Source organism: Gymnoscopelus microlampas, assembly GCF_963454915.1.
Source record: "Gymnoscopelus microlampas genome assembly, chromosome: 11".
NCBI lineage: Eukaryota > Metazoa > Chordata > Actinopteri > Myctophiformes > Myctophidae > Gymnoscopelus > Gymnoscopelus microlampas.
The window spans coordinates 29,829,089-29,842,446 of record NC_139948.1 but is presented as its reverse complement, the minus strand read 5'-3'; the positions used below and the strand labels follow the sequence as shown (position 1 = coordinate 29,842,446).

Sequence of the window (13,358 nt, the reverse complement as noted above, 5' to 3'; positions counted from 1 at the left end):
AGCCACAAGGCTCCCCAGAGCCGTTTTCATGTCGGGCCCCAAACTCTAGCCCGTTCCGCAGACCTCCCCAATACCTCACTTCCTTTGCAACTGTCCTCCTTGGGGACCCTCTGCCTGTCCCACACCTCTACCCCAATACACAGTGGCTATTATGTCCCGTCTGCTGCTGTAAGCCAGGATCTGATGGGGGCCAGATTGAGTGTAGAGATAATCTACCCTTTGCTCCACTCCTCTACCCTCGTTCTTGCTCCACTGCCCTTCTACCCCCACCCCCATCCACCCTCTCTCTGTGGTCTGACTCAACCCGATCGGTGCACAGCATGAGCCCCCCAGCCCGCACATGGATACAAGTTCCCTGACCCTTTAAAACCTCCACCATTACCACAACAACAACAACAGCAACCACTCACCCACCAACAGACCAGTGCTTACTATGTACCATGGTACAGTACCTCACACGCCGGCTAGCGGTAATGCATCTTCTTCCAGTACACACCACATTAACATTAACAACACTTATATTGCAGTGACACAACCTGACAGAATACAAAATGAACTTGATGTAGAGAAAATAAAAGCCCTGTTTATTTTTCCAATTAGTGGTAGCATTGTGACTTCAGTATTCAGATGTGGGGTGCTGGAGATGCACTCAAACTTAGAATGTCATTGCCACGGCCTCTTTCTGAGGCAAGGTGAAAGGAGCAGAATGTGTGAGGACGCCATGCCATATGCTTATTCTAATGCATAGAATTCATTTAGTAGTGATGCCCGTTAAACCGTCATACCTCTGTGTTTTGATGCAGTGTCCCAGTTCACCTAGAAGTCATGCTGCAAAGAGAGCAGGCTAGGGGCATTAATGGAAATGTTTTCTGCACTTTTCGCGAATCCTTTCATCGTTTCTTTTTTCCCCCTTCTTTTCCGTCTTCAAGTGAGCGTCCATTGAACAGGTTCAGATGTGATGTCACAGTACGCACTCCTGTTATTTTCACAAGGATTTGTTGATGTAGAGATGTATAGCATAACATAATTATGTCCTTAATTAGAGGTTTTTAAGTGAACAACTGGACGTTTTGAATCTTACAATTACCATGAGTCCATAACTGTTTGAGATACAGTATATTATACAAGGTATTGTTGAACTCGATCCTGTATTGATGAGTTTCCACATACGTAAATGACACATAACCCTAGCCTATTTCAGCTTGCACTCACCAATCGGCACCTTCATTTGTACACTGACGGGTCACCTATTACCTCCTGCCCCTAATACACCTCTATGGACTTGCACCATTTCTGTCCAGCATTTTTACTCTTAACTCTGTTGTTCCTCTGTCCCCTTCTACATCTCCTCATTGACGCTAACTGGATGTTAACAACTTAACAGTGGAGAGAGGTGGGAGTTATCTTCAGACTAATTCTGTATTTGTGAGTGTTTGTGTGCGCGCTGCATGCATGCATGCGATCATGGAGAGAGAACAGGCAGCAATTCATCCTTGCCTAGCATATTTACTGTAACACGAGAAGTGTGCATGGTTCGGCAGTGTCAAAGTGTGGGTGTGTGCAGTTCGTTCTTTCTTACATCTTAAGATCTTGAAGCCTGGCGAGGTGACTCAGTTTGTGAGGCTCTTGGGAATATGATTAGCATTCACTGTAATGACAGTATTGCAGTTTCTCTCCTGCCAAAGTCTTAAGTCTCCCTTTGTCCTCTTTCCAGCTGCTACCCCTTGGAAAAAAAAATCAGGTACGTGCTTGCTCCCGATGAACCCATCACCGCCCGCCCCGCCCTCTTGCCCCTTCCCCCACAACATGTTTGTACTGTATCTGTTTAGAATAAAACGACACAACTTGTTGCCAAGTCGCACATCCTTTTCATCTTCTTGTCGTGGGGTTTCTCTTTCCCGTAGAATTCGATTCTTCACAGATTACGGAGAAGAAGAGGACAGTCTATCAGATGGCTCTGAGTAAGTGAGATCATTGAATCATCAAACTGACACTCAGGATTTTGCAGTGCACACAGTAAAATCATCAAATAAGGCAAGTCATGTGTTAAATGATCCATTTGTTAATTTGCCCATTTGTAAATGGTTACGAATGCAACCAAATGGATCCTTAAGGGTCAATTTGGTTATTTGTACACTATCAGACTAGAGTTAAATCCACTGTTTAACACATCTACGTATGTCCAGTAGTGTCCTGTAGGGAATCGGTTATGTCTCTATAGTTCTCTACCACTGAACACGTCCTGGTCCTGACAGTGGATGGGTCTCTCACCAAGGGTGTAAAGTAACTTGTAGATCTGCTATTTTCAAACATTTTATTTTTGGTACTTTACGTATATTTTGATGCCAATACTTTTGTACTTTTACTCAAGTAACATTTTGAACACAGGCCTTTTACTTGTAACAGAGTATTTCTACACTGTGGTATTGCTACTTTTACTTAAGTAAAATATCTGAGTACTTCTTCCACCACTGTCTCTCACCCACCTGCCTCAGTCTCTTGCAGCAATTTGTTCATACGGCCTTTCTTAATTTCCATTTCACCTGCCCTCTACCACTCCAACTCCTCTCTCTCTCTCCCTCCCTCCCTCTTTCTCTTTCTCTTTCTCTTTCTCTTTCTCTCTCTCTCTCTCTCTCTCTCTCTCTCTCTCTCTCTCTCTCTCTCTCTCTCTCTCTCTCCTCCAGATAAACTAGATGAGATTCTGGCAGCAGCTCAGCAGACAATCAGCACCAATGAGGGTCCTGGGACAAGGGGTCAGGGGCCAAAGAGAGAGCGAGGCCGCAGCATCTATGGCAATGAGGTGTGTATGTGTACTTGCGTGTGCATTCTCTCAAAGATCTGGGAATCTCTGTTGCATTTTTTTGTGTGTACTGTATGGCAGTGATTCTCAAACTTTTTATCTTCAAGGATCCCCAGTTAGATATGCATTTTATACGATTTTTATCGCTGGGATGCCAATCTACACTGTGTTCATTTAACTCTGAGAGTGTACAAATGGAACCAAAGGGACCCTTATGGGTCCCTTTGGTTCCAGACTCATATTTACAGACACGGCTCCATTTGGTTCCCAAGAATCAATCATTTAGCTAGGGTCCCTAGTGGGGAGGAATCAATTGGCATAATGACTAAATTGGTGAGAAAAAGGAGGTAAAAAGCACCCAAAAAAAAGCTTGGGTGGCGCAGTGGTTAAGTCCCTGCCCACCACCATAGAGGTTGTGGGTTCAAATCCACCGTGGTGCATCCGGCTTTGTCGGGCGTCTGCACGATTTCTATCGCTGGGATGCCAATCTACACTGTGGAATCTTTAGTGTTCGGGGGAGGGAAGCCGGGCAGGGAGGGTGATATTGGTCATTGCACATAATCCTACGGGCTGGGGCAGCACCTGTCAGCAGGGAGTGTTGGGCAGGAGGAGTAGGACGAAGGCTCTACGTCCTCCTGGTAAAAACTCCTCACTGGTAGGTGAGTCAGTAGGATACGACAGCAGTGACAACACAGAAATGTGTGTGGGGAGGAATCAATTGGCATAACGACTAAATTGAGGAGAAAAAGGGGTACAAATAATTGCCTACTCTAAATAAAAAAATAAAAACATTAAAAAAAAGCATTAAAAAAAAACGCTGGGAGTCCCCACACCCCACATTGAGAATCGATGCTGTATGGCAAGGATATGTGCTGCGTGTATGGAGTGAGAGTTTGTTCTATGTTCACTGGTGCACTCCACCCCAGCACAAGATTGAGTGAAAGCTTTTCTCCAGTATGTTCCTATGGTAACACCCTGACACTTAAGCCTAATTCATGCTTCATTGCACGATGGTGTCACGCGCTGAGTTGTGAGCTTGTAGGTCTGCTATTTTTGACGCATGACACTGTTGTGGGATGAAGTATGAAGATGATAATGCTACATTCCTTTATTCCGTTATTCCGTTATTTTGACAATTTGTTTAAGTCAACAAACTACTAGGTTCATACTGAACTGCGTTCTCTTCCCCAATTCCCCAACAGCAAAATATGGTTCATATGGTTAGAGTGTAAAAATGCACCAGTAAGGGTCCATTTTACTGTGTAATATTTTAACACAATGACTGTTTTACTCTTCTAGCTTTTAATGAGTTTTTCCCCCCTCCTCACATGCTTTGTGCACTTCAAGCAACCAAATTATGACCAATCGGGGATGGGGATGACGTCATCAGGGTCTGGCCTCGGCTATGACCGTAGCCAATACACCTCGGCCCATGCTCCACCGCACGGTATGCTGCGGCAGAAGTCCATCGGTGAGGCTGTCTGTCTGTCTGTCTGCCCCCTCTGTCCGCCTGTATGTCTGTCCTCTCTAGACTCGTAGTAGTTTTTCCTGTGCCCACCTGTCTGTCTGTGGCCAACTACGTTTGTCTAAGTCTCTACGGTAGCGTACGCTGCTCAAAGCTTTCGGCTGTACACTGTGTATTTCTCTTCTTAGATGACTGTGCTTGTGCTTGTGCTTGTACTCTCAAGACAAGAAGTTTGTCTGTCTTATACAATATATTCATACAGGTACAAGCAGTGACATTCAAGTATTTACAGACCTCACATACTTGCATTTTGCTGCTCGTACCAGTATGAGTAGTAACAAATAAACCTTCTTGATTCTTATACTAACTCTACTACTATTTGTTATATCCAGTCACGTATCTTTGTCAGTGTTGAGGCTACTGCAAGTTCAACTTTTCCGCACGACACTTTCTCTTGACAAATAAACAGGTATTTGATGTAAAACAACACCTTGGGCCTTGAGTAGGCCTGCTTAAGCTAGATTTATACTTAGTTGTATGACAGTGTCATGCGCCACAATTAGCCGATTAGCAAGCTTGTGACACGTTATGAGCTTGTAGATCTGCTATTTTCACCATGTGACACCGTCATACGACATAAATGAGGCATAACCCTGTATTATCGACTTGTTTCCTAGTTTGTCCTTCACTGAAGTTGTGATGTAGCTGTTGACATATTATGCTTTCTGATGACCAAGTAAGCCAAGACCATGTGTGAAGCTGTTCAACTGCCTTTTTGTTTGTGGAATGTTTACATACTACACTAACAGATTTATAGACTAACAGAACACAGAACTGAGGACAGACAGGGTGGCAGGTAGATGGGCAGGCAGATTTAGATAGACACTCTCATACATCACCCTCAACCATTTTCCCCCCTCGCTGCACCCAGTGCATGCCTTCCCCTAAACTACTTCACCTGTTCTCCTTCATCTATCTCTCCTGTTCTCCCTCTGTGCCATTTGTATCTCTCCGCCTCTCTCCCCATTCATTTAAATCCTTATTTGTCTTCTCACCACCATCTGTTTTTCTTGCTGTTTGTGAACTATGCACTGCAGGGACGGCTGAAGATGAGAAGCAGTTCCTCCTGCATCCTCCGGCCATGAAGTTTACCCGCAGCCTCTCTGTGCCAGGTCCTGAGGACATCCCCCCGCCCCCGACCACCGCCCCGCCAGATCCTCCGTTTTCCTCCGCCCCGCCACTGGGCTGGCGCGGCAAGTCGTCCCAGCAGCCTTCCGTCGCCATGTCCCAGTCCACCTCCACCTCTGCACACTACCAGCTCTACTCCCAGTCCGTACACTTCACCCATGGGGGCAGGGAGAGGGCGGGGGGCCCCAGCACGAGCCCCGGGGGTGGAGGGGTGGAGCACACGCCAGCCTATGCACATGCTGCCGCCCACTCGGCTCTGGGCAGGACTGCTTCTCGGAAGGTTTCCTATCCGGGGGAGCCTGTTGCGGCTGCTGCGGGGCCGGGTGGGGGCGCCAAAGCGGCGGGTCTGAGGAGAGGCTACAGCACCGCCGTCCCCCCTTCCAGCGTCGCTACAGTTATCCCCCAGCAACAGCAGACTACCCAGAGCCATCCCCAGCGGGTGGACCGCAGCGCAGCGGGGGTGCCTAAAGGAGGGACACGGAGAACTAAGGTTCCCCTGGTGAAACAGTCCAAAGTGGAGGATTTGCGTGCAGGTCAGGGAACGCTGGGGAGCAAGGGGGCCGTGGAGAAAAGCTCCATTCCCATTCCCACCATCATTGTCAAAGCCCCCTCCACCAGCAGCAGCGGGCGAAGCAGCCAGGGCAGCAGCGTGGAGGCCGACCCTCCTCCCTCAGGGGAGGCAGATGGAGCCTCGAAAACCCCCCACGGACCTCCGCCCTCCACACCAGCTCCACAGCCCCCTGCTCCGCCCTCTATTCCAGCCCCTTTACCCCCATCCCTGCCTTCCATCCGAGCCCAGGACAACGTGGACTTTACCAGCCAGTTTGGCGCAGCGATCGTGGGTGCGGCCCGCCGGGATAGGGAACGCTTTCACGAAGCACGAAGAAAGAATGCCCCCTTTTTCATGTCAGCCGAGGAAGACATGGGTCCTGGGGGAGGTGGGGGAATGAGCGGTGGAGCGGGAGACATGGGAGGCCTAACAAGGTCTCAGCACTCACAGCCACAGCTGAGCGCCCTGTCCGACGGCGCCGCCACGCGACTGCGGCCGTCCAAGTCCATAGATGAGGGCATGTTCTCCGGTGACACCTTCATTCACCACACTCGCAGTATGCCCCCAGCCTTTGGCCTCCCTGAGTATGCATCTCCAGCGCTGGACTATCAGCCCAAGTCTGTGCCCGCCGACTTCTATGGAGCAGCTGCCCGCCAGCAGCCGCCATCTTCCAGCACCACCACGTTCATCCACCCACTAACGGGGAAAGTGTTGGACCCCTCGTCCCCTCTGGGTTTGGCCCTGGCTGCCAGGGAGCGTGCGCTAAAGGATGACGGCAGGTTGAGGAGGGGGGCTGAGCACCACCTTGGCCGACAGATGTCCAGTGTGGGGGGGTTCCCTTCATCTACTGTCACCTCTCAGCCGGTGGCATCCTCTGCCCAGTCCTCCAGCTCTTCCTACCTGGTCACCTCGTCCTCTCTGGCTGCCACCACGCCCAGTGTCGGCCGCCCACCCTCACCGAGGATCCTCCGGGGGGCCGGGAGTGGCTGGGGAGAAGACGGCTCTGGAGGGGAACGGGAGAGGGAGGGCGGAGGCGCCAGGGAGGGGCTAAGGGTCCGCTTCTCCGAGGACAAAACTGTCCACACGCACCACTACCAGTCCCAGCCTTACCAGCCCATCTACAAGGAGAGAGACCGGGAGAGGTCTAGGGATAGAGATAGGGAGCGGTCAAGGGAAAGGGAAAGGGAGCTGTCGAGGGAAAGGGAGCAGTCGAGGGAAAGGGAGAGAGAGAGAGATAGAGAGAGGGACAGGGAGAGGGAGCGATCGAGGGAGAGGGAGTTGTCGAGGGAAAGGGAGCTTTCGAGGGAAATAGAAAGGGTGAGGGATCTGTCAAGGGAAAGGGAGAGGGACAAGGAGAGGGAAGAGTATTTGAGGAATGTAGCGTCTGCTGCCGAAAGCGCCTCTCAGTCCCAGCAGCCCCGGAGACCCAGTTTCCTCAGGATGGAGAGCGAGGCTGGTGCCTACATCCTGTCTCTCACGCCTCCCTCCCCTCCCGCCACCGGTGCTCAACAGACAGGACACAGCGGGGGGAGTGGTGGGTCAGGCCTGATGGTCCTTCCTCCCCCCGCCCCCTCTGTCGACGCAGATGACGAGATTGCCTTTGCGGAGCCCCTCCCCCCTCCCTTAGAGTTCGCCAATAGCTTTGACAGGGGCACAGGGGCCATGTCGGGGTACTCGCAGCGTGGGATGGTCGGCAACAACTATCCGCCAACCTCCCGCCAGCAGCAGCCCCCTCCGCCTCCTCCCCCTCCACCGCCACCTCCGCTGGCCCCGCCCGTTCAAAAGGAGACATTCGGCTGCTTCCCGGCACACACGCCCCTCCCCTCACCACAGGCGGGGGACTCTACCGCCTCCAGCCTCACATCTTATGACAGCGAGGTGGCCAACCTAACCCAGTCGGCTCCCTCCCCGTCGCAGACGTCCCCCAACCCCCTGCCCCCTCCCTCGCCCTCTAACCTCCAGCCCACCTCGGGCGCCGGCCCGCCTCCCCCATCAGTTTCTCCCCCGCCTCCGCCTGGCTCCTACCACAGACCCTTCTCCATGTCCCACCCCCACCACCTTTATAACAGCACCCACGTCCCAGGGCGCTCCTCCCCGACACCCCCTCCCCACGCTATTGCGCCACCTCCGGCCTACCGCGGCCAGCCCCCTACTTCCTCCACGACTGCTGCCACCTCGGCCCCTCTCAGGGGCACCGCCTCCCATACCACGACCGCTAGCTGTGCCCCCGCGACCGTCACCACTGCTGCCACCGCCACAAGCACCTCTGCCCAGCTCCACCAGCAGGGGCGCACGCACGCTGCCTCCTCTGCAACCACAGCGGGAGGCCGCAGGGCGGCCGAGCACCGCCCGCCTCCCGCCACCAAGTCCGGAGACTCCCTGGATACGGTGGTGGACTCCGGAATCGAAGAGCTGGACAGCCGCAGCAGCAGCGACCACCACCTGGACAGCATCCTGGGTCTGAGCGGATCTGGGGTGCGGGGAGACAGGCTGGACAGAGGGGAGAGAGGAGGTGGGACTGGGGAGGTGGAGAGAGGAGGTGGAGGTGATCTGCTGGAGTCTTACATGAGCTACCTGGACGGACAAACATTTGAAATGCAGAACGCCACAGCAGCGACCTCAACCTACCCCAAAGCCAACAGGTTCAGGGAGGGGAGCCGCGCCGGAGACCTACGCAGACAGACCAGCACTGCCCCACCTTCCTTCCACTCTCACCGACGGAGGGGAGAGCCGGAAGAGGAGGAGGTGGACGAGGGGGAGGATGACAGTGGACAGGACGGCTACAGGATGAGGGACACACAGAATCTGGGGCGTCCCACCTCGCCATATTTTGATCGCCCACATACCCCGGAGATGAAGCCCCTATGGGGCGATGGGCAGATGGCTGGGGACGTTGGGGGTCAGGCAGGGCCATTCCTGGAGGGAAGGAAGATTTACCCCCCAGCTTCCAGCATGAAGCCCAGCATCATTAATGAGCTGAACAGCAAACTGCAGCAAAGAAGCAAGGACAGCTGGAGCAGCCAGAAACCACTGAGCAGACACAGGTAGGATTCACCTGCTTTTGCCTTTCTTGCTATGTAATATGAATGTAATATAATGGTGAAGGTTCTGTGCACATCGATACGGATTCTCTTCCAACTTTGCTGTTATTGTGGACCCTCTGTTTGTGTTTGGATTGATGTGGAAGGTTACAGGTTTTCAAAGTGGAAAGGCGAGACAAAAAGTATACACAGTATACATATACTGTATGTATGTAGTATGTGTGTAATATGTATGTGTATGTATATACAGTATATATATTACATCTATATATATATATATATATGATATTCGATTATTGTGCCAGTTTAACCACTTTCATCCTGGTGTTCCTATTTTAGATATTTCATTATGTTAAAAGCTTTCAAACATTTAAAAACAAGCGTAAAAAACTTGACGAAAATAGCACAAATAGCTAATCTACAAGCTCACAATGTATGGCATCATGATGCGTTGTGATCAGCTATTTTTGCTGTTTTTGTTAAACAAAAAAGAAAAAGCCATTTCGTAATGGGAAGATATAACCAGAGGCTATGGCCATTTTGAGGTTCTTGACATTAATAAGTTTGGGAACCCCTGTGGTAGGTTTTCTTTGATTAATGGTGCTCAGTGTGATCGTGTGCTGTGTACAAGTGCTCTGTCTATACTGTGTAAACCTCTCCTCTTTTCTCCCCCTCCTCGCTTTTTTTGGTTGTCTTTCTCCAAGCAGACACAGGTAATAGAACCATTTCCACTCCCCACTCTTCATCTCACTATCTGTCAGGGTGAACATAAAAGTTTTGACTGCAACTTGAATTTACACCCCGTTTTATGACAGTAGGAGAGGAGAGGAAACCATGTTTAATTCTACTTAGTACATCTTTAAGAATGTTGATTTATACAGACTTTCTCACTGGCGGTATTGTCGGATTACAGATATAGATGGTAAACGTGGCAGAATGCTTTATTAAAACATCTTTATGTTCTGTGCTTGTATTTCATCTCTTGCGTTCTCCGTCGTTCATTTTCCCATCTTTTTCCCTGTCTGTCTGTAGGTTTTCGGAAGACTCCACCTCGGCTTTGAGCCCTCCATCAGCACGCTCCCAGTCCCCCTCCCCTGTCTCGCACTCCCAGCCAGCGCTGTCCCCTTCCCCCACGCCGGCCTCCCAGTACCAAAGCTGGGCTCGCTCTCCATCCCCTCAGCCTCCGCTTCCCACTCAGCCTCCACGCTCAAATTCGCCACTGTCCCCCACGGGCTATGCCCCTTACCCCACCTCCCCCAAACACAGACCTGTCTACCGGACCAAAGCCTTGGAGTTCCAGTTCATCCCAAGCCGAGATTCCAGGAAGGCGGAGTCCCACCTCCAACGCAGGCGAGCCCCTAGCCCCCTCATCTCCCCGTCGGAGAGGCCCATGGTGGGTCCTCCGCGCCCCTCCTCCCTTCCCCTGCTGCCAACCACACCCCTGTATAGTGCCCTCTATGACCTCCGCTGTGGCACCGTCACACCTCCCTCACCCGGACACCCCCTCGGAGACCCTTACTTCTCCCCCTCCCCTCCCCTCTTTGCCCCATCGGGTGCCCCTCCACCCCCTAACAACTCCTTGTTGGTTTCTCGCTCTCTCTCTCCAACCCACTTCCTGTCAGGGACCTCTTCCCCACCCCTGCACCCTCTCCCTCCTCCCCCCTGCCTGAGCTACCCCCATCTCCCGCAACCCCCCCCCACCAAGCCCTTCGCTTCCAAGCCTCTGCCCTACTGGACCAAGTATGATGTTGCTGATTGGCTGGCCTACCTGAACCTGGGAGAGCACAGGGAGCGTTTCCTGGACAACGAGATTGACGGCACACACCTGCCCTCTCTCACCAAGGAGGACTATCTGGACTTAGGCGTGACACGCGTGGGACACAGGATGAATATTGAACGTGCCCTGAGGAGAGTGTTGGATAGGTAAGAGAGAAATGTCATCACTATGGACAAGTATAAGCCTAGTCATTCTAATAAAACAACAATAACTTCTTATGTTTTATAATGCTTTAAAGGAACACTTCACCTTCTTTCAACGATATCGCCATATATCAGTCCTCACTAATGCTTGTATACCACAATTATTTTCCATTCACATTATGATTAGATGTAGGCATTCTAATGAGTGCCAAAATCTCCCGATATAGCATGACCTCAACTGTATTATTGCTCAGTAGGTGGTACCACTTCTGTCTACTTGCATGCTGTGTCTCAGAGGTGGGCTGTGGATTGCTTCAAAATGTACCTACAGATGACATCAGCACAGGGCAGTGGTTAGCTGTTGCCTCACAGCTTGAAGGTCCCCGCAACAGGGGGCCTTTCTGTGTTGAGTTTGCATTTTATCGCTTGTGTTTGTGTGGGTTTCCTTCAGGTACTCTAGTTTCCTCCCACACCAAAAGACATTCATGCTAGGTACAGCTTACATAATCTTGCCCTTGTCCAAGGCACAATACAACTGGAATTGGTCCTCAGTCATTGTACTGTGGCTGCTCACTGCCGAATGCAGAGGACAAAGTATACCTTAACGTAAGACTTAATTAAGATAGCTTGGATTGAGTTGAATGTGTGCAGACATTAACTTGTGATTTGGGGGTTTTGTCTGCAGTTGGCTACTAACGGTATATCCCATAAGCCGGAGGGACTGGAGCATTGTAATTGGCTAGTTGTAGTATAGTTCCCATAAGCCGAATGGACAGCCACCCGATTGGCTAGTTCTGGTCCATAGCCTCGCGGGATGAGTATCCCATAGCCTGGATGGACGTTTGCTCTGTGATTGTTAATTTAAAATCACACCCAGTGTGAAGTGGGCGGTGTGGTCATCAACATGACTCACTTAAAAAAAAGAATAAATGTATTTTTTTTAAGTCCATACTGCTATTCATAGGGCTGCACATGTGTCATGTGTTTTGCTAGCCAATCACAGTTCTGAATTTGCAAAGTCAGCCAATCACATTACAGCTAGTGGTGATGACACTAGCTGTAATGTGATTGGCTGACTTTGCAAAAGTATAGATTTGCATTGACTGTGGAAGGGTTTGGGGTGTAGACTGCGTTGTAGACTATTGGCCAATCACGGTGCAGGATTGGTCAGTGTCCAAAACTCACTTATAGGGGGCGGTTACACCGCCCCAAAAAATCACACCCAGTGTGAAGTGAGCGGTGATATTTATGGGTTATTCATTTCATCATGCGTCTCGCTAGCCAATCACAGTACGTCCTGCGAGGTATGAAAACTTAGGCTTAGCCAATGGCGTCACTGCGAAAGACAGATTTTCACGACGGAAAGAAAAACTTTCACCACGGATGGGTCCTAAACCCTCTTATAGGAGCGGTTGCACCGCTCAAAAAAATGACATAGTTGTCATTAACTGATTAGAAAGAATAGTCGAGAGTTCTTGGCATGCTGTCTACTCTTCATGCACAAGAAATTCTTCAAATCAGCTCAGTAGTATGCCAGATTAGCTGCGAACACACACACAGATCGGGTTGCACACACACACACACACACACACACACACACACACACACACACACACACACACACACACACACACACACACACACACACACACACACACACACACACATGCGTGGTCACCTGGCGGAGATTAGATAAAAACAATATTAATTGTGTACGTTGAAATCCTCACCTGTTCATATATATATATATATATGTGTATATATATATATATATATATATATATATATATATATATATATATATATATATATATACTGTATATATACTGTACTGTATATATATGTCATCGGCAGATGAATTTTCAAGTCATTTTCAAGCCAGCCTCTGAGACTGAGCAAGTAGACAGAAATCTTATAGTGAGCATTAGTGAGGACCGATATATGGACATATAGTTGAACAAATGTGACGTATTCCTTGAAGAAAAAAAAGGTACTTGAGTCAGAATAAGAATGATCTCTGCATACCCACAAAGTGCCAAATGTCAAAAGTAACATATGTTTTCAATCCTTCTTGATTTATCCTCAGGCTGTCCAGCAGCCCGTTTCCCATTTCTGTTCTCTCACCTCGGGATGGACGGACTGAGAGGAGGAGGGAGGATGGGAGTCGGAGCTGAGATTGCAAGTGGAGATAGAGCGAGAGAAAGAGAGAATAAATGAGAGAGAGAGAGAGAGAGAGAGAGAGAGAGAGAGAGAGAGAGAGAGAGAAGGAGGGGTTAGAGTCAATGAGGGAAGAAGACACAACTGCTGCTATCCATGGTGGGTTCGCTCAACAAATGAGAGACCAGATTTCACAGAGAGAGGGAGACAAGTCACAAGGGAGAGGGTAACACAAGG

The 13,358-nt window shown here is 50.1% G+C and overlaps 1 protein-coding gene across 1 annotated transcript in view; it reads left to right on the top strand.

Annotated features, from left to right (window-relative positions):
* Nucleotides 1-13,138, top strand: part of shank1 (SH3 and multiple ankyrin repeat domains 1) — a gene marked incomplete at both ends in the record, with an annotated part of 52,322 nt that extends 39,184 nt beyond the window's left edge. The window contains 8 exons of the mRNA XM_084071439.1: nucleotides 1,715-1,741; nucleotides 1,905-1,961; nucleotides 2,685-2,800; nucleotides 4,148-4,271; nucleotides 5,363-7,145; nucleotides 7,338-9,047; nucleotides 10,077-10,967; nucleotides 13,051-13,138. Coding sequence (XP_083927565.1) covers nucleotides 1,715-1,741; nucleotides 1,905-1,961; nucleotides 2,685-2,800; nucleotides 4,148-4,271; nucleotides 5,363-7,145; nucleotides 7,338-9,047; nucleotides 10,077-10,967; nucleotides 13,051-13,138 — 4,796 coding nt within the window. The remainder of the gene's footprint in view (nucleotides 1-1,714; nucleotides 1,742-1,904; nucleotides 1,962-2,684; nucleotides 2,801-4,147; nucleotides 4,272-5,362; nucleotides 7,146-7,337; nucleotides 9,048-10,076; nucleotides 10,968-13,050) is intronic.
* Between the last annotated feature and the right edge of the window lie 220 nt (nucleotides 13,139-13,358).